This window comes from Canis aureus, chromosome 5, assembly GCF_053574225.1.
Source record: "Canis aureus isolate CA01 chromosome 5, VMU_Caureus_v.1.0, whole genome shotgun sequence".
Taxonomy (NCBI): Eukaryota; Metazoa; Chordata; class Mammalia; order Carnivora; family Canidae; genus Canis; species Canis aureus.
Genome location: NC_135615.1, coordinates 5,609,582 through 5,630,740, shown reverse-complemented (window position 1 = coordinate 5,630,740; position 21,159 = coordinate 5,609,582). Strand labels below are relative to the sequence as shown.

General features: G+C 38.0%; 1 protein-coding gene across 10 annotated transcripts in view; it reads left to right on the top strand.

Annotated features, from left to right (window-relative positions):
* Positions 1-21,159, top strand: part of LOC144313630 (ankyrin repeat domain-containing protein 26-like) — a 110,112-nt gene that overhangs the window by 6,681 nt on the left and 82,272 nt on the right. For all 10 annotated transcript variants that reach the window (XM_077896675.1, XM_077896672.1, XM_077896676.1 and 7 more), the window contains exons 3-8: positions 323-546; positions 5,190-5,360; positions 7,077-7,110; positions 7,498-7,651; positions 17,476-17,689; positions 19,562-19,658. In XM_077896675.1, coding sequence (XP_077752801.1) covers positions 323-546; positions 5,190-5,360; positions 7,077-7,110; positions 7,498-7,651; positions 17,476-17,689; positions 19,562-19,658 — 894 coding nt within the window. The remainder of the gene's footprint in view (positions 1-322; positions 547-5,189; positions 5,361-7,076; positions 7,111-7,497; positions 7,652-17,475; positions 17,690-19,561; positions 19,659-21,159) is intronic.

Sequence of the window (21,159 nt, the reverse complement as noted above, 5' to 3'; positions counted from 1 at the left end):
AAGACGGAAGAGGACAGATTTTTGTGTCTTTTTATTTCTTTGTATCTGCTGGTCAGATGGGGTGAAGTTGGGAATGTTAGGTAACAAAGTGTAGATATGAACACAAAATTAAGAAAGCCCTTTTTGGAATTCTGGAAAATTATGTTGTTCTATTCCAACAGAAATGAAGCAGAATTTCCAAAAATTACAATTACACGTAATGATAAAGTTCAGTGCAAGATAGTTTTATTGATTAAAATTACATTAAAGAGTCAAATGATACAATTAATGAAAAAAGTTCTTTTTAATGAATGAAGTTGTAACTATCAAATTTCCATTCAAGACTGGAAAAGAAAGGAAGCAGCACACGAGTAATAAAATGGAAGGAGCAGAAAACATATATGATGCTGCTGCTGCTGCTGCTGCTGCTCCTGCTCTTGGTACTGCTCTTGCTGTTGCTGCTGCTGCTGCTGCTGCTGCTCCTGCTGCTGGACTAATTCAACAAAGAAAGACTGGAAAAACTGATAACCACCTGTTTCCTACCACGCAGAATGAAGATTCTGATAGGTAAGCCTATAGCAATATTTAAACAGTAGATAATTATTATTTTTCTATAAAACAAATTCTGTTTGGAGCTAATGTTCATGTTTAACACATTTTATATTTTTAGTAGAGATATTCCACCCAGGGTGCTAAACAGAAAGAGGCAAAGACCAGTAAGGTATCAAATTGTTTTGCAGGCATAGTGATAAATATTTAACTAAAAAAAAAAATAACCTAGGTTAGCAAATGTAAGGAAAAAGTCATTCTCATACACTGTTGTTAGGTGAAAATTGTCAGATCCGTTGCACCTGAGTGGCTAAGTGGTTGAACGTCTGCCTTTGGCTCAGGTTGTGATCTCGGGGTCGTGGGATCGAGTCCTGCATCAGGCTTCCCATGAGGAGCCTGCTTCTCCATCTGCCCATGTCTCTGCCTCACTCTGTGTCTCTCCTGAATAAATAAATAAAAATCTTTAAAAGCGAGAGAGAGGAAGAAAATTGACAAATCCTTTCTGAAGAGTGATGTAGCAGTGCATTTCAAATTTCATATATGCTGTCCCTATATCCCAACGGCTTCATTGCCAGGAGTAGATCCTATAGGAAAACATGACTTGTGTCAACACTTAGACACACATATTCTAAGAACATTTATTATATATTATTATATTTATAAAATATGACAGATATATTAAGAATACTTACATAAACATGTTACATATATATGTTAAGATGATCTATCAAAAACTTGGAGGGAGTCTAACTCTCCATCCATAAGGAAGTAAGTTTTCACACCTATAAAATAATGCAGCATGTAACTATCTGAGAAAATGAATTTAGGTCTGCAGGGTTTTGATTGTTTAACAAATTTAAAATTTTTAATTTTTATTTTTATTTATTCATGAGAGACAGAGAGAGAGAGAGAGAGAGAGAGAGAGGCAGGCAGAGACACAGGCAGAGGGAGAAGCAGGCTCCATGCAGGGAGCCTGATGTGGGACTCGATCCTTGGACTCCAGGATCACACCCTGGACTGGAGGCAGGCGCTAAACTGCTGAGCCACCCAGGGATCCCCCAAAGTATATTTAAAGTGTTTGGTTTGATGTCTTACAATAACTTTAGAATACTTTTAATATCTGCTGAGTTGCAAAGGGAAGTTACCTGCTACACTGGCACTCTACCTTATTACCAACAAAACTGCTAATTATTAGGTTTTTGGTTTTGGTTCCCAATGCACGAGTGCTCAAATGTTGGACTCTCAAATTGATCTGAATATTATTACGAAGAGATTTCACGTGGCAACTTGTCCCATATTCTGTATAAACATTTGATCCCTATGCTATAAACCAAGAGGTTGTTAATGCAGTGAATCTTCTTTTTCAGGCACTTTGCATACAGGCTATTATTTTTCCTTTAAAAATGTTTTTAAGATTATTTATTTGAGAGAGAGAGTGTGTGAGTGCAGGGAGCGGCAGAGGCAGAGGGAGAAGCGGGGAGCCTGAAGTGGGGCTGATCCCGGGACTCCAGGGTTATGATCTGAGCCGAAGGCAGACGCTTTACCGACTGAGCCAACCAGGCGCCCCTTATTCTTCCATTTTAAAGAGCATATATTTCAACATGCACCACATCAAATTTTTCAATAGTGACTTCATATTATATAATCTTCGAAAATTCACTTTCCATTAATTCTAAACACAGTGGATCTATTAAAACATAAGTCAGATTATGTCCTCCTCTGCTCAAAACCTAATGGCCTCCCATTCACTCAAGTTCTTTCTAATAGCTACAAGGCCTTATGTGACTTGTTCATCTCGGGTCCCTCCCTATCCTTTCCTCCCTCTGTCTCTCTGATTTGAACTACTTTCTATCCCTTTCCTTCTGTTCAGCCACACTTGAATTTCTCACTATTCTTACCCCCCACCCTCATTATAAACACTTCAGGCATACCTCTGTACTTGTTATAAACTCTCTGTGGAGTGCTTTTCTCTCAGGTATCCTCATGGCTTACTCCTTGCTCCCTCTTTTTCTCCCTGGTTTTTGCTTCAAGGTCACTTTCTCAGCAAGGCCCTTCTTGGTTTATCCTGACTAGTATTTCGACCACCCCTTTTGCTACAACACATTGAAATTTGATTTCTCTGCTTTAGTTTTTCTCCTCTCATACTGTGTAGTTTATTGTTACTATGTTTACTATCCTCGTGAGTAGGGTTTTTTCTGTTTATGGCCGTGTCCTCAGTGCTTAGAGAACATTCTAGCATATATAGTGCTATTCAATAAATGTTTGTTGAGTGAATGGAGTTTAACTAAACCGTGTGTATTGTTTTTAACATAATACCAATTCTCACTTAAACAGAAAGAACGGTTGGCATGGGTCCATTCTGACAATTTAACCTGTCCGTTATCTGCATTTTGTGGATTATTTGGGCCTAATCTTGTGGTTACTTGCTACTTATTCTTTTACTGGTATTTATGTTAGTTTTAATTATAGTAGAATGGAACAAAGGAAGAGCAAACTTCATTTATGTTTCATTAAGGAAAATGAAATATGGTGGTAAATTATTATAGGACTTTAAACATTTTTGCCAGAGGATATGAGCCCTCAATATCTGAAATATAAAGGTGAAGTCGGAATTTACTGCTGACTAATAAGAGGGAGCTATGCTGGCCACTTACAGTCTTTTCTGACAGAGTAGTCTTCGCTTTCTATATACAGTTTCAGGAAAAGTGGAGTTTAAGACTTGGGAGACTTTCAGAGAATTAAGTGGTTTGTCATCATCTGAAGCCACCATGGTAATTTGGGTAAGACTGTTGTTGATTGGTTGGCATTCAAGGCATGCGTATTGGAGTGATTTTGTCCCACATTGGCTATACTTCATGAGGGAGAAGCTGACATTGGTTGGCTAGTGAGTGAGGACAGATGGCATTGATCATTACAAACATTTAAAACTGGTTCTGATGGGTTCTCGTTACCATGGCTGCATGTTAGCATTCCCCCGCCAACATAACTTTGAGGTGTCTTTAACCAGTTGTTTTCTATTTAAAAGTTGCTTCTATTAACTGTTTTCAAAATGAAAGCTATTTCGTATCCATAATTACAGATTTACTTCTGAAATTTGGGTCGAGAAGAATTGTTTAATAATTGCTTTCAGGAAGATCCATCTTTTTTGGATGTTTAATTTAACTAGAAGAGTTATCTGTATGGCAGTTTTAAAACAGTAATTGCTGGTTTTGTTTTTGTTTTCAGTGCCCTAAAGTTATTCAACCGATAATCTCCTATGGGAAAATTCAGTCTTTTTGTAAATTTACATAGCTATATGCTCATAATATTTTCTTGCATGCATTTAGTCCATGAAAAAATATATATAATTTTCTGTTGGTAAATCTAGCTTTTTGTATTAGGATTAGATACTAGGCTAAAAGTATGCACAAGTTACCAAAACATTTTCTTTTTCTTTGTCCCTTTAAAATTATTTTTAAAAATGTATTTATTTGAGAGAGAGAGAGAGAGAGAGAGAGAGAGAGAGAGAAAGAAAGAAAGAAAGAAAGAAAGAAAGAAAGAAAGAAAGAAAAAGAAAGAGCAAGTGGGGAGAGAGAGAAAGAGATGGAGAGAGGATCTCAAGCAGACCTGGGGGTGATTCCACAACCTTGAGATCATGACCTGAGCCAAAACCAAGTCAGACACTTAAACTGACTAAGCCCTTCCAGCTATTCATTAAACTTCTCATTTTGTTTATGTAGTGTATTCCTCATTTTATTGAATTAACTGTTTTTTAAAGATTTTATTCATTTATTTTAGCGAGAGAAAGTGTGTGAGCTAGGGGGGAATAGCAGAGGGAGAGGGACACTGTGCTGAGTGTAAGCCTGATGCAGGGCTCAATCTCATGACCCTGAGATCATAGCCTGAGATGAAATCAAGCGTCAGACACTTAATTGCCTGACCCACCCAGGCACCCCTGAATTGGCTTTTTGTGTTTTCTGGTAGCTCCTTGAATTTCCTTAAGACTGAGATTTTGAAATCTTTCTTGGATAAATTACAGATCTCCATGTGTCTGAGATTGATTACAGGAAGATTATTGTAATCCTTTGTTGGTGTCATATTTCCTTGATTTTGTCATATCCTTTTGCATTGCTGTCTTTGCCTTTGAAGTAGCAGTCACCTCCTCCAGTCTTTAATGACTACCGCTCCCATGTGTCCAAACCTGATTGTTTTGCTCTGGTGATGTGCTAGAACTTCTCTATAGGAAAGCTGGTTTTCCACGAAGACTCTCTACCCCCATGGGTGATTATCTAAGTGTTTTCCAGGGGCTCCCAGATGGTGGCTGTGAGGGTGAGGGTGGCGCCAATTTATGGGCTTTTGCCGGATCCACAGCTGGGTGTGTAGTGCGTATGCCTGTTACCCGATGCATGGGCAGATGAGACTTTTCCCCCGTGCCTTGGTGAATGGCACTTGATTCCACAGGTCCTACACAGGCAGTTTTGTCCCCACAAATGACATTGTATCATAATTGTATATGTGTATTTCCTTGCATATGGTTGCACTTCATAACTGTTCTATGAATTAATAAATGAATTCAGATGGGTAACAGATGTTTACAAAAAATTTTTTTTATTCCTTACCAGTAAAATTGTTAGAAAATATTGGCTTTCTAATGGATATTTTAACTGGATTTTTGTTTTAAGTAATGATCCTGGTTTGTCTATCATGGAAATAAAGAAAGATAAAAATGTAAAGTGGGCATCAAAAGCATCTGTGATTACACCAGGCTTTGAGGAGGCCGATTCCCTAACTGGTAGTCTACTACGAGTGAGTAATGACAACAGTCTAAGTAAAATGGATCAGGATGAAAGAAGGTAAAATCCCATAAATTCTTTATTTCCCTCTGAAGGAACGTTAACTATGATTATTATATAAGTAAAACACTGTAATATAGTGTCGTACAGGCTGAGGGAAGAAATACTCAAGTATATCAAAAACACCACTTGAAAGGTTAGGATGAGGAGGAGTGACTTTTTTTTTTTAAGATTTCATGTATTTATTTGTGAGAGACAGAGAGAGAGAGGCAGAGACATAGGCAGAGGGCGAAGCAGGTTCCCTGTGGAGAGCCCAAAGCAGAACTCGATCCCAGGACCCCCAGATTAGGATATGAGTTTTGTGGTAAGAGGTTGTTTATTTAGAATCAGTTCCACCGTGCAGTATTCTCATATAATTGAATATTCAGATACTTTCCTTCATCGATTGAAAAAAAAATATATATATATATAAAATAGTAAATATACAGACACATAGGCGATTCTGAATAGAACTAATCATTTCTTGATAGGTTTTAAGGTATTCAGTACCTTTGACAGTATCATGAATAGCTATGATTTTGTGAGGGGCTTTGGAGTATCTGATTATATTAAGTTAATATTTGTTTAGGTTCTGGGGAAAGGGGAATGGTTTTGTTTATTTACAATATGTTTATTTACAATTGAAAAACTATTCATCTATCATAGATTATTACTTTTGGATTATAAAGTTCTAAATTACAAGAGCCACAGTTACTGTACCAGCAGCGTCATTGACACATATTGTGTGCTTCATGAGTAATTGTTGAATCCATGAATGAACATTTGAATGAGTAAAGGAATGCCCATTAATGAACTTCTTTAGACGAATTAAATCTTTAGTTTATTGAAAGTAGATTTTCAATACTGCCTAGGTATGAAGTGTTTTAATTAAAAAATGTGTGTGGGATGCCGGGGTCGCACAGCAGTTGAGTGTCTTGCCTTGGGCTCAGGGCGTGATCCTGGGGTCCGACACCAGGCTCCTTGTGGGGGAACCTGTTTCTCCCTCTGTATGTCTCTGCCTGTCTCTCTCTGTGTGTCTCTCTAGTGAAGGAATAAATAAATAAAATCTTTTAAAAAAATAAAAAATTAAAAATGTATGTAAGATTCAGAAATTATTTCTAGAATAATTATAGCTAGAAATGGAATAATACTATAGATTCAATTGGTATCACATTACTTAGAAATACTTAACTTACTTTTACCACATATTTTAAAACACATGTTTGGAAGGGACATTTCCTGGACTTGAGTTCTGGGTGGTCTGCTCCTACCAGGTGTATGGGCTTGGGGAAGTTCCTTAGAATTTCTGTGCCTCATTTGCTTCCTGTGAAAAGATACCCAGTATAATTGCCTACTTCATACGGTTTGTGTAAGGCCTAAAACCCCTTTAGGATATGTAAACTGTCCCAAATAATGCATAGTAGTTGCACAGTAAAACTTCAAAACACTAATATCACGATTATTTAAAAAGGGCTTATGTCATTAAAAAAACAGTTTGCACTTTCCAAATTGATTTAGTGAAAACTTGTTTTTATTGAAAATGACAACAAAAAATGTGGTATATTTACCCCTATCAAATAATGTAAGTAACATTATGATTTTCCTTTACTTTTGCAATTTTGATCTAAATTTAATACTTTGTTAATATTGCTATTAATATTGCTTAGATATGCTTTAAATATTCTTTGTATTTTAAGTATTTAATATTTTCCTGAAAAGAATCCTTCCTCTTTTTAGACCTGCAAAGAAAACATCTAAGGAAAAGAACAAGGTAGACAAACAAACAAAATATATAATTCTATTTCATTTATGATATATTTTTATTATATTATAATTCTATTTCATTCATGATATATTTTTATTATATTATGTTGATATTTCATATTTATCAGAAACATTATTCCGTGGTAAAAAAAATTACTTTATGAAACGCATAGTGAAAAAATGAAAATTTTCCTTTGTTGTATAGACATCTGCTGTGAAAAAATTATTCAGAAACACCAATTATTGATAAAGGTCTTTTTGATAAAAATCAGTTCTTTTAAAAAGTACCTATGTTTTTGCTTTTATAAAAAGATGGATATTTATCATCTTTCTACACTTAGTATATTTTATAAATATTTGGATGACATTTTGAAATAGTATTATTTATTTGTAGGTCAAAAAGCAAGTGAATTCTGCGGAGCATCTTGATGACGAGCATCTTGATGACTTAACTCAGTCATCTGAAACAGCTTCAGAGGATTGCAAGTTGCAATACTCTGATTATAAGAGTTCCCTGTTGCTCATTGAACTTGGCATGGATTGTAAAGGTAGGGCCGTCGTATAAATATAAAGCCTTTTTCTGTATATATGGTTGTAGTAATATGTGCACATCTCGTCTAGCGCTGCGCCACACAACACTGAGGAGTTATAGAGCTACTCATCTCAGAAGTATGTTTTATATTAAAATAGAGAACTATTGAATACTCTCAGCCAAAGAACTATAATTTCCAGGGATCCCTGGGTGGCGCAGCGGTTTGGCGCCTGCCTTTGGCCCAGGGCGCGATCCTGGAGACCCGGATCGAATCCCACGTCAGGCTCCCGGTGCATGGAGCCTGCTTCTCCTTCTGCCTATGTCTCTGCCTCTCTCTCTCTCTCTCTCTCTGTGTGTGACTATCATAAATAAATAAAAATTAAAAAAAAAAAGAACTATAATTTCCATTATGGTTGTCCACGTGGGAATGGCACACTTGATGTGTTTGTGAACTCTGCTTCTCTTCTGTGTCTTCACCCAAGGTCAGGTTACCATTATTTTTCTCCTAGATTACTGAGCTAACCTCAGGACTGTTTTCCCTGCCATTCCACCTCTCAGGATCTTGGTGTACACTGCAACCATAATTACTATACATTTTTAAAAATTTACATTTCATCACGTTACCCCCTTGCTTAAAGCTTAGCTATTACTACTTAATGCTATGAGGTGAAAGACCATAGGCCACTAGCTTCATCTTGTATGGTTTCATATCCATCTTTCCATCCATGTCTCAGCCACTGTCTTAGATGGTTTTTCATATAATAGAGGCTTTCTTTCTCCAACAGCCCTAGTTAGGTAAACTGCACGTGTATGAAGTATATAATTTGATAGTTTTGTCATATATATACACATGTGAAACCATAACTGTAATTTAGACAGTTAACATATCCATCACTCTTAGTCTCCTGTCTCTTCATATTGCCTTATTATGAAACTGCCAAATTGTTTTCTAAAGTCATTGTACTATTTTCTAAACCCACCAGCAGTGTGTGAGGGTTTCTAACTCCTCCATCTATATTTATCAGTACTTAGTATGATCAGTTTTTTAATCATAGCCATGGATGGGTATGGTGTATATATGTATACACACACACACACACATAAATACATATATATGTGTATAAATATATACATTTATGGTTGTAATATACATTTCCCTAATAACTGATAATGTTGAGCTTATTTAACATCTGTATATCTTCATTGAGCTGTCAAAATTTTTGTCATTTAAAAAGTTAGGTTTATTTCTCATTTGTCAAGTGTTGATAAATCTTTGTTTTTGTTTTTGATATCTTATTATTTTTTAAATTGGAGTTCAATTTGCCAACAGATAGCATAACACCCAGTGCTCATCCCATCAAGTGCCCCCCCTCAGTGCCCATCACCCAGTCACCCCAACCCCTCGCCCACCTCCCTTTCCACCATGCCGTGTTTGTTTCCGAGAATTAGGAGTCTCTCATGTTCTGTCACCGTCCCTGATATTTTCACTCATTTTCTCTCCTTTCCACTTTATTCCCTTTCACTATTTTTTATATTCCCCAAATGAATAAGACCATATAATGTTTGTCCTTCTCCGATTGACTTACTTCACTCAGCATAATACCCTGCAGTTCCATCCATGTCGAAGTAAATGGTAGGTATTTGTCATTTCTAGTGGCTGAGTAATAATCCATCATATACATAGACCACATCTTCTTTATCCTTTCATCTTTCGAAAGACACCAAGGCTCTTTCCACAGTTTGGCTACTATACATTGCTGCTATAAACATTGGGGTACAGGTGTCCCGGCATTTCACTGCATCTGGATCTTTGGGTAAATCCCCAGCAGTGCAGCTGCTGGGTCATAGGGTAGATCTATTTTTAAGTCTTAGAGGAATCTTCACACAGTTCTCCAGAGTGGCTGCACCAGTTCACATTCCCACCAACAGTGTAAGAGGGTTCCCTTTTCTCCGCATCCTCTCCAACATTTGTTGTTTCCTGTCTTGTTAATTTTCCCCATTCTTACTGGTGTGAGGTGGTATCTCATTGTGGTTGTTGTTTCTTTTTCCCTGATGGCCCCTGATTCGGAGCATTTCCTCATGTGCTTGTTGGCCGTGTCTATGTCTTCCTCTGTGAAAATTCTGTTGATGTCTTTTGCCCATTTCATGATTGGATTGTTTGTTTCTTTGCTGTTGAATTTACTAAGTTCTTTATAGATCTTGGATACTAGCCCTTTATCTGATAGGTCATTTGCCAATATCTTCTCCATTCTGGAGGCTGTCTTTTAGTTTTGTTGACTGTTTATTTTGCTGTTCATTTTTGCTTTGGTTTCTCTTGCCTTCATGGATGTATCTTGCAAGAAGTTGCTGTGGCCAAGTTCAAAAAGGGTGTTGCCTGTGTTCTCCTCTAGGATTCTGATGGATTCCTGTCTCACATTTAGATCTTTCATCCATTTTGAGTTTTTCTTTGTGTATAGTTTAAGAGAATGGTCTAGTTTCATTGTTATGCACGTGACTGTCCAGTTTTCCCAGCACCATTTATTGAAGAGACTTTTTTTCCAGTGGATAGTCTTTCCTGCTTTGTCGAATATAACTTGACCATAGAGTCGAGGGCCCATTTCTGGATTCTCTATTCTTTTTCATTTTCCTAGGTGTCTGTTTTTGTGCCAGTACCACACTGTCTTGATGATCACAGCTTTGTGGTACACCCTGAAATCTGGCACTTTGATGCCCCCAGCTCTGGTTTTCTTTTTTAATATTCCCCTGGCTATTCGGTGTCTTTTCTGATTCCATACAACTCTTCCGATGATTTGTTTCAACTCTCTGAAGAAAGTCCATGGTATTTTGATAGGGATTGCATTAAATGTATAAATTTCCCTGGGTACCATTGACATTTTCCCAATATTCATTCTTCCAATCCATGAGCATGGCATATTTTTCCATCTCTTTGTGTCTTCCTCAATTTCCTTCAGAAGTGTTCTATACTTTTGAGGGTAGAGATCCTTTACCTCTTTGGTTAGGTTTATTCCTAGGCATCTCATGGTTTTGGGTGCAGTTGTCAATTGGATTGACCCCTTAATTTCTTTCTTCAGTCTCATTGTTAGTGTATAGAAATGCCCCTGATTTCTGGACATTGATTTGGTATCCTGCCACACTGCTGAATTGCTGTATGAGTTCTAGCAGTCTTGGGGTGGAGTCTTTTGGGTTTTCTATGTACAGTATCATGTCAACCACAAAGAGGGAGCATTTGACTTCTTTGCCAGTGTGAATGCATTTTATTTCTTTTTGTTTTCTGATTGCTGAGGCTAGGACTTCTAGTACTCTGTTGAATAGCAGTGGTGAGAGTGGACATCCGTGTCTTGTTCCTGATCTTAGGGGTAAGGCTCCCAGTGCTTCCCCATTGAGAATAATATTTGCTGTGGGCTTTTCATAGATGGCTTTTAAGATGCTGAGGAATGTTCCCTCTATCCCTACACCCTGAAGAGGTTTGATCAGGAATGGATGCTGTAGTTTGTCAAATGCGTTCTCTGCCTGTATTGAGAGGGTCGTATGGTTCTTGTTTTTTCTCTTCTTGATATGATCAATCACATTGATTGCTTTACGAGTGGTGAACCAGCCTTGCATCCCGGGGATAAATCCTACTGGGTTATGGTGAATAATCTTCCTAATGTATTTTTGGATCCTATTGGCTACTATCTTGTTGAGCATTTTTGCATCTGTGTTCATCAGGCTTATTCTCTCTACCTCTCCTTTTTGGTGGGGTCTTGGGTTTTGGAATTAAGGGGATGCTGGCCTCATAGAATGAGTTTGGAAGTACTCCATCTCTTTCTATCTTTTGGAGCAGCTTTAGTAGACTAGGTATTGTTTCTTCTACAAATGTTTGATAGAATTCCCCTGGGAAGCCATCTGGCCCTGGACTTTTGTGTCTTGGGAGGTTTTTGATGATATCTTCAATTTCCTCCCTGGTGTTTGGCCTTTTTGGACTTTCTATTTCTTCTTGTTCCAGTTTTGCTAGTTTGTGGTTTTCCAGAAATGAGTCCCATTTCTTCTAGATTGCCTAATTTATTCGTGTATAGCTGCTCATACTAAGTGTTTAAAATTGTTTGTATTTCCGTGGTATTGGTGGTGATCTCTCCATTTTTATTTGTGACTAATTTGAGTCTTTTCTCTCTTGTTTTTAATAAGGCTGGCTAATGGGGATCCCTGGGTGGTGCAGTGGTTTAGCGCCTGCCTTTGGCCCAGGGCGCGATCCTGGAGACCCGGGATCGAATCCCAAGTCGCGCTCCTGGTGCATGGAGCCTGCTTCTCCCTCTGCCTATGTCTCTGCCTGTGTGTGTGTGTGTGTGTGTGTGTGTGTGTGTGTGTGTGACTATCATAAATAAATAAAAAATTTTTAAAAAATAAGGCTGGCTAATGGTTCGTGTATCTTATTCTTTCAAAGAACCAACTCCTGGTTTTGTTGATCTGTTTCACAGTTCTTCGACTCTCTATTTCATTGAGTTCTGCTCAAATCTTTATTGTCTTTTTCTGCTGGGTGTAGGTTTTATTTGCTGTTCTTTCTCCAGCAACTTTAGATACAAGATTAGCTTTTACATATGGGTTCTTTCCAGTTTTTTGAGGGATGCTTATATTGCGATATATTTCCCCCTCAGGAGTGCTATTGCTGTATCCCAAGATTTTGAACAGTCGTATCTTCATTCTCATTAGTTTCCATGACTCTTTTTAATTCTTCCTGAATTTCCTGGTTGACCCTTTCATCTTTTACCAGGATGGTAGTTAACCTCCACATGTTTCCATTTCTTCTAATATTCTTCTTGTGATTTAGTCCTGTTTCAAAGCATTATGGTCTGAAAATATGCTGGGGACAATCTCAGATTTTTGTTATCAGTTGAGACCTGATTTGTGACCCAGTATGTGGTCTATTTTGGATAAAGTTCCTTGTGCACTTGAGAAGAACGTGTATTCAGTTGCATTTGTCTGTAAAGTTCTGTAAATATCTGTGAAATCCATCTGGTGCAGTGCATCATTGAAAGCTCTTGTTTCTTTGGAGATATTGGGCTTAGAAGATGTGTCATTTACAGAAAGCGACATGTTAAAATCTCCCCGTTTTAGTGTACTATTAGCTAAGTATGTCTTAATTTTGGTTACTAATTGACTGTTATACTTGGCAGCTCCCGCATTCGGGGCATAAATACTCATGATTGTTAGGTCCTCTTGTTGGAGAGATCCTTTAAGTATGATATAGTGTCCCTCTTCATCTCTCACTACAGTCTTTGGGATAAACTTTAATTTAGATGATATAAGGATAGGTATCCCTGGTTTCTTTTGAGGACTATTTGAATGGTAAAGGGTTCTCCAACCTTTTATTTTCAGGCTGTAGGTGTTCTTAGGTCTAAAATGAGTCTCTTATAGACAGCAAATAGATGGGTCTTGCTCTTTTTATCCAGTCTGAAACCCTGCGCCTTTTGATGGGGTCAATAAGCCCATTCATGTTCAGAGTTACTCTTGAAAGTTATGAATTTAGTGCCATCATGATACCTATTCAGTCCCTGTTTTTGTGGATTGTTTCCTTGGACTTCCTCTTTCTTTTACAGAGTCCCCCTTTATATTTCTTTCAGAACTGGTTTGGTGGTCACATATTCTTTCAGTTCCTGCCTGTCTTGGAAGTTCTTTCTCTCTCCTTTTATCGTGAATGAGAGCCTTGCTGGATAAAGTATTCTTGGCTGCAGGTTCTTCTCATTTAGGACCCTGACTATATCCTGCCAGCCCTTTCTGGCCTGCTAGGTCTCTGTGGAGAGGTCTGCTGTTATCCTAATACTTCTCTCCATAAAGGTTAGGAATCTCTTGTCTCTTGCTGCTTTAAGGATCTTTTCTTTATCTTTGGAATTTGCAAGTTTCACTGTTAACTATCGAGGTGTTGAGTGGTTTTTATTGATTTCAGGGGGCGATCTCTCTATCTCCTGGATCTGGTTGCCTGTTTCCCTTCCCACGTTAGAGAGGTTCCCAGCTATGATTTGTTCAAATATGCTTTCTGGTCCTCTGTCTCTTTCGGTGGCCTCTGGAACCCCTATTAACCCTAAGTTAAACTAGATTTTTCCTTCTGAGGCTGTCATTTGTTTCCCTTAACCTTTCCTCATGACCCTTTAATTGTTTTTCTCTTTTTTTCCTCAGCTTCCTTCCTTGCCATCAACTTGTCTTCTATGTCACTCACTGGTTCTTCTACCTCTTTAACCCTCATTGTTAGGACCTCCAGTTTGGATTGCATCTTATTTAATTGATTTTTAATTTCTGCCTGATGAGATCTAAATTCTGCAGTCATAAAGTCTCTTGAGTCCTTTATGCTTTTTTCTAGAGCCACCAGTAGCTTTATAATTGTGTTTCTGAATTCGCTTTCTGACATTGAATTGTAATCCAGATTTTGTAACTCTGTGGGAGAGAGGACTGTTTCTGATTCTTTCTTTTGAGGTGAGTTTTTCCTTCTAGTCATTTTGTTCAATGCAGAGTGGCCAAAAAAAAGTTGTACTGGAAAAAGGAGAAAAAGAGAGGAAAGGGGGGCAAGGGGGAGGACAAACAGAAAACAAAAAGCAAGAGGAGGTATCCTCTGATTCTATATACTATAAATCCCTTGACTTCCCCTGGGACTTTCCAGTGCTGCTTGGTCAATGCTTTTTCCCCTGTCCTTCCAGCTGGTTTTCTGGGGGAGGGGCCCGCTGTGGTGATTCTCAGGTGTGTGCACCTGGGGGAGCTGCCCAGCCCCTTGCCAGGTGCAGGGCTCAGTGCAAGCTGTTTATCCTGTGAAGCTCCTGTTCAGTCCCAGGTACAAGGTGACAGCAGGAGGAACAACAAGAGTGGCGGCAGCCAGCTCTCCATCTCTTGAGTCAGCTCCCACAGTAACTACCACAGCTCCCAGTCCGCAGGGGCCTGGGTGGTCCAGGGGCAGGGGGCGTAGATTTGCACAGCTCGGGGCCGCGTGGCAGCAGGAGCATCCTTGCTGCCCTGTGTCCTCCCGGCCTCTACCTGCCCCGGGGGGAGTGCCGGATCCTGGGCTGTGTCCCCGGTGCCCTGGGTTCTGGGGTCTGCACCGCTGGAATCACATTCCCGGGGCCGCACAGTGGCCGCCACCTGAGCTGCTCCTGGGGCCCCACTGGGCGCGGCGTCCAGCCCTTTAGGGAGCTCAGCCTGTAGTGTGTGGAGGGATCTCCCCCAGAGTGCAGTTGCTCTTTTAGTGCCCCTGGGAGCCTGAGGGCATCTGTACCCCTTCTGGGATCCTGCCCGAGCTCCCTGCAAGCGCCTTTCCTTCCAGGAAGATTGGTAAAATTTCTGCTTCTCCAGGACTGGGCTTTCCTGTCCTGGGGGCACTAGCTGCGTGGCCTTTGCCTGGCTCCTCATGGGGGCTCCTCCCCCTTGGATGCTTTTTTATTTCTTTATGTTTTTCCGTCTTCCTACCTTGATAGAAGCGCGAACTCTTCTGACTGTAGCATTCCAGCTCTTCTCTCTTTAAATCTCAGGCCGAATTCATAGGTTTTCAGGATGATTTGAAAGTTATCTAGGTAAGTTGGTGGGGACTGGTGACTTCGGGACCCTACTTTTCTGCCATCTTGCCCCGCCTCCTTCTCTTTTTAATATATACCTCGGTGCTATAAATGGTGAGATGAGTGCTATTCTTGGAGGATTCCAGAAATTTTTAACATATTATGTTTTTATTTTCATTCAATATGTGATACTTTGTAATTTCTTTTTTCATTACTTCTTTATTCCAAGGGTTTTTAAAAGATTTTTATGTATTTGAAAGAGAAGGAGAGAGAGAGAAAGAGAGCGCATAGGCGAAGGGAGGTCCAGAGGGGTAAGCGTCCTTCCCTCTGAGTGGGAAGCCCAACATGGGGCTCAATCCCAGGACCCGGAGATCATGACCTGAGCTAAAGGCAGACACTTAATCCATTGAGCCACCTAGGTACCCAGACCCAGGGGTTATTTAGATGTGCATTATTAATCAGTTTGCAAGTATTTGAGTATTTTCCAGAGGTAGGTTTGTTCTTCATTTCTAATTTGATCACTTTGTGGTCACAGAACACACTTTCATGACTTCAATCCTTTTGACTTAACTCCCTTTATTAAGGTTTATTTTATGACCCAGAATATAATCTCTTTTGGTAAATGCTCCATGGATACTTGAGAAAGATGGTGGTGGTCAAGTCTTCTATATCCTTGATGATTTTCTGCCTATTAAAATCTCAGACTAAAATTGTAAATTTGCCTGTTTCTCTTTGCAGTTCTGTTGATTTTTGCCTTATGTATTTTGATGTTATTAATAGATTCAAAAGCATTTAGGTTTGTTATGCTTATTTGTCGACCCTTTCATCATTAACAAATGACCTTATACATCACGAGAATATATATTGCTTTGAAATCTATTTTGCCTGGCATTAATATTGCTACTCAAGCTCAGCCTTCTTTTGTCAAGTGTGAGTGTGGTATATCCTTATTTTTGTCCTTTTCACAAATTTGTGTCTTTACATTTATTTATTTATTTATTTATTTATTTTAATTTGTGTGTGTGTGTCTTTACATATAAATTGAATTTTTTATAGGCAGCCTATGGTTGTCTCTTACATTTTTATCCATTCTGACAGTCTGCCTTTTAATCGAGGCTTTTAGACCATTTTCTTTCTTTCTTTTATTTTTTGACAATTTTCATTTACTCTGATTATTGATACAGTTGATATAAATCTCTCATCCTGTTTGCTTTCCGTTTGACCTGCTTTGTTCCCATTTTCTTTGCTTTCTGCTTTCTTTTAGATTAATAAACTAATTTTTACGAGTTCAATTTATACTTATATATAAATATACACATATGTGTATGTATGGGCTTTGTTTATTACTTAACAAAGCTTAAGATTTGCTATTTTAGTGATTGCTTTAGGGTTTAAAGCATATGACTCAAGCATCACAGTCCACCTTCTTGTAGTGTTATACCACATTATATGTAGTTTAAGAAAATTCCAATAGGGAACACGTGAGTAGCTTAGTGGTTGAGCATCTACCTTTGGCTCAGGGTGTGATCCCAGGGTCCTTGTATCAAGTCCCACATCAGGCTATCTCAGGGAACCTGCTTCTCCCTCTGCCTGTGTCTCTGCCTCTCTCTCTCTCCATGTCTCTCATGAATAAATAAATAAAATCTTTTTTTAAAATTACAATAGTTTACTTCCATTTCTTCTCTCCTAGCCAGATCCTTTGTGGGTCTGTGGGATTATAGTTTTCATTCAGTTTAGAAAGGTTTCAGTCATGTTTTCTTTTCTTTTTAAAAGATTTTAAAGTTCTATTGATAATAAGATTTTATTCATTTATTTGAGAGAGAGAGCATGAGCAGGGAGAGAGGCAGAGGAAGAGGGAGAAGCAGACTCCCTACTAAGCAGGGAGCCCACCATGTGGCTTGATCCCAGGACACCAAGATCATGACCTGAGCCGAAGGCAGACACCCACCGATTGAGCCACCCAGGCACCTGGTATAATCTCTTTACGTTGAAGTTACTCAATATTTATTTCATGTATGAATGAGTTAATGTGAACATGCTCGGTCCCTTATATGCAAAAAATACTCATATTGTTTTATTTTACTTTTTAAAAGAACAAATTTGTGAGAGAGCATGAGCAGGAGATGGGGAGAGGAACAGAGAGGGAGGGAACGAGGGGGTAAAGAACCTTAAGCAGACTCTGTGCTGAGTGCAGCACCCAGTGCCAGGTTCAATCCCACAACTGTGAGATCATGACCTCAGCCAAAACCAATAATTGGATGCTTTACCACCTGACCCACCCTGATGCCTCCTGTATTTTATTTCTGTTTTTGTTTTTCCTCTGGTGTAGATTCTGTTAGCGTATTGACAATCCAGAATGCAATTCTTAAATACAAAAGATCAATAGAATTAAAAAGAAAAGACTGTGAACAACTTACAAGAAAAATTTTACAAGTGGAATATAAGGTCAATGGACTAGAACAGTTGCTATCAGAAACAAAAGAAATGAAATCTCAGTTAGAGCATCAAAAAGTGAAATGGGAACGAGAACTCTACAGTTTAAGGTATGACATCTTGGTTTTAAGGAAATATTTCAACTATTTACTTTTTTTTTTTTTTTAATAGACTCCACACTCAGCGTGGGGCTTGAACTCACAACTCTGAGATCAAGAGTCACATGCTCTGTCAACTGAGCCAGCCAGGAACCCCTTGAAATACTTACTTTTATGCTGCAGATGTGTAGGAGAAGTTTTGTAATTGCTAATTTGCCTTCTGGGATTTTATAGGGAAGGAAACTCCATTAGAAATGTGAAGTATCAGAAGACGAATGGGTAAAGAAGCAGTGGTCTATGTATATACAATGGAATATTCCTCAGCCATTAGAAACGACAAATACCCACCATTTGCTTCCACGTGGGTGGAACTGGAGGGTATTATGCTGAGTGAAATAAGTCCATCGGAGAAGGACAAACATTATATGGTCTCATTCATTTGGGGAATATAAAAATTAATGAAAGGGAATAAAGGGGAAAGGAGAGAAAATGAGAGGGAAATATCAGTGAGGGTGACAGAACATGAGAGACACGTAACTCTGGGAAACGAACAAGGTGTAGTGGAAAGGGAGGTGAGTGGAGGCTGGGGTGACTGGCTGATGGGCACTAAGGGGGGGCACTTGACGGGGTGAGCACTGGGTGATATGCTGTATGTTGGCAAATTGAACTCCAATTTTTTTTTTAAAAAAAGTTGTAAAGTGTGAGATTCTTTGAAATAATACTGCAAGGTTTTAACAGTGAATACTTCTAATAATTTAATGTATATTCTAAAGCATAATTTTAATGACCATGTAGAAGTCCATCATATGTAAACCTCATTATTTAACAAATTGAATTTTGGTTGTTTTCCATTTTCCTATAGTTTAATTAATGCTATAAGGAATGTCTTTTATTTAATTCTGTTTCTACAGTCTTGGTTAATTGGAATAAATTCTTTAATATAGTATTGTGTTAATGTATAAAAATATTTAGTAGAGGTCTCTGATCCATATTTTTAAATTGTTCTCAGGGAATTTTATATTATATGCCCCCCAACAGAGTGTGAAATGGCCAATTTTTCTCAAGACAGAAAAATTGGTTTATTCTTAACATATGCAGGGGTTAAAAAGTAAAATGGAAAAATGATTAATGGTTAAGTTTTTTTTTAACATTTCTCACATATATAAAGAAAATTAATTCAAAAGTCTATGCTGAAAGCACATCTTACTCTATTCTTTACTTAATTAATATGGATCCTGTGATGTTTTCAAAGGAGTTTTCAAATGATTTATAAAATACATAATGATCAACAAGGTTGAGAATATTACAGAATAAGAAACATAAAAAGCATGGGCAATAGATTTTAGGCTCCCTAGTCTAGTGCTGGATCAGAGTCATCTGCAGGTGTATGGTGTGTAAACGACATCTGCTGATGCTGTCTTACACTGAAGATCATTTTTAGAGGTACCTGTGATGTTTTGTGAAATAAAAATGTATTTCTAGTGAATTTATAAAATTGTTGATAAACAGCAACTTCTCTTTTTAATTAGTAATGAAATGATTTGTCTTAATTGAAGTGTAATTATGACTTTGTGGAGAAAAATGACAATTTTGAACCCTTTCTTAAATAATTTCAGAATTCCTTTGCTTACAACATCTCCCAGAGTTATTACTGACTAAAACTTACTAAGTTGCAAAATGCTTTCTCATTGCTTCTTTTAAACTATATATCTTTTTGAAGATATTGAAGTGATAAATTGAAAAACATGAGCCCTAGAAAGGGAAAAAAATTGAGAACAGAAAAATTTCCTTTGGATAATGAACCAACATATGTGGAACCAGATCATAAAATAAAAGTTTTATTGCTAACAAAACAAATTTTAAAATGAACACATGCATTTGCAGATTGACCTTAAAACAAGAAAAAGAAAAAAGAAGAAGTGCTGAAATTTTATATATAAATATTAAGGAGCAATTAAGAAGTAAAGAAGAGCTGAGTGAAGTAAGTCAATCATAGACAGACAAACATCATATGGTTTCACTCTATGGGGACTATAAAAATACTGAAAAGGATTATAGGGGAAAGGAGAGAAAATCAGTGGGAAAAAGTAGAGAGGGTGACAACACATTAGAGACTCCTAACTCTGAGAAATGAACAAGGGATAGTGGAAGGGGAGGTGGGCGGGGGGTGGGGAGACTGGGTGACGGTCACTGAGGGGGCATTTGACAGGTGAGCACTGGGTGTTATGCTGTATGTTGGCAAATCGAACTCCAATAACAAATATACAAAAAAAAATAGTATTCCATCATGTAATACTCTGGGCATTCTGTTCTCGCGAAAGCTGCCTCTGAACATCATTTTGCTCTTCTATAACCTAGAGACACATTTTCATTAGGATTTTGGATCTTATCATTAAAAAAAAAAAGTCAAAAGGCTTAAGAGAACTTAAAAAAAAATGTTCAAGAGTGGCCTTTTTTATAACAAGGCTTTTCATCCTCAATGAATAATTCAAATTTTAAATTAAATGACAGCAAAATGTACCATAGAGTAAAAATACAAGTAGACATAGTATTGTGAAATAAAATTTCTGTGTAAAACATTTAACTAGCTTCATCAGCATCTCAAGGAAATCTAGCTCATATTTCAACATTAAAAAATTCAAAACTGGGACACCTGGGGTCTCAGTGGGTTAAGTGTCCAACTCTTTTTATGGCTCAGGTCATGATCTCACGATCACGAGACTCCGAACCAGGTGAGGCTGGAGACTCAGATCATGAGACTCAGAACCAGAGTCTGCTGGAGATTCATTTCCCTCCCTCTCCCTCTACTCCTTTCCCCCCAGCCCATGCTCTGTGTAAAAATAAATACAATTCCATAAATCAATAAATCAATATAACATTTATCTCATTTTACCTTCCATCCCTTCATTCAAAATATATACATAGGGCATATGTGAGAGGCCAAGAATTCCAATAAGGTAGTAATTGTGGCTACAAAGATCATGGTTGCTATTAGGTTAAAATGAAATGTTTAATCTATTTGAAGCCTAACAATATGTATTATATCAAAGGGATACTATAAATAATATTGATGGAAATATACAATTACTGCCAAAAATTTACCTGATTCAAATTATTTTTTACACCCTTCAATTCCAAGTTTCGTCTTCTAAGATTAAGTTGAAGTTGTTTGATTTCAACTTCTTTACTATATTGCTCTTCTTTACTTCTTGTTTTTATAATAAATTTATTTTTTATTGGTGTTCAATTTACCAACATACAGACTAACACCCAGTGCTTATCCCGTCAAGTGCCCCCCTCAGTGCCCGTCACCCATTCACCCCCACCCCCTGCCCTCCTCCCCTTCCACCACCCCTAGTTTGTTCCATGCACATTGAAGTTCCGTGCACATTGAAGCAAATGCTGGTTATTTGTCATTTCTAGGGACTGAGTAATATTCCATTTTATATATAGACCACATCTTCTATATCCATTCATCATTT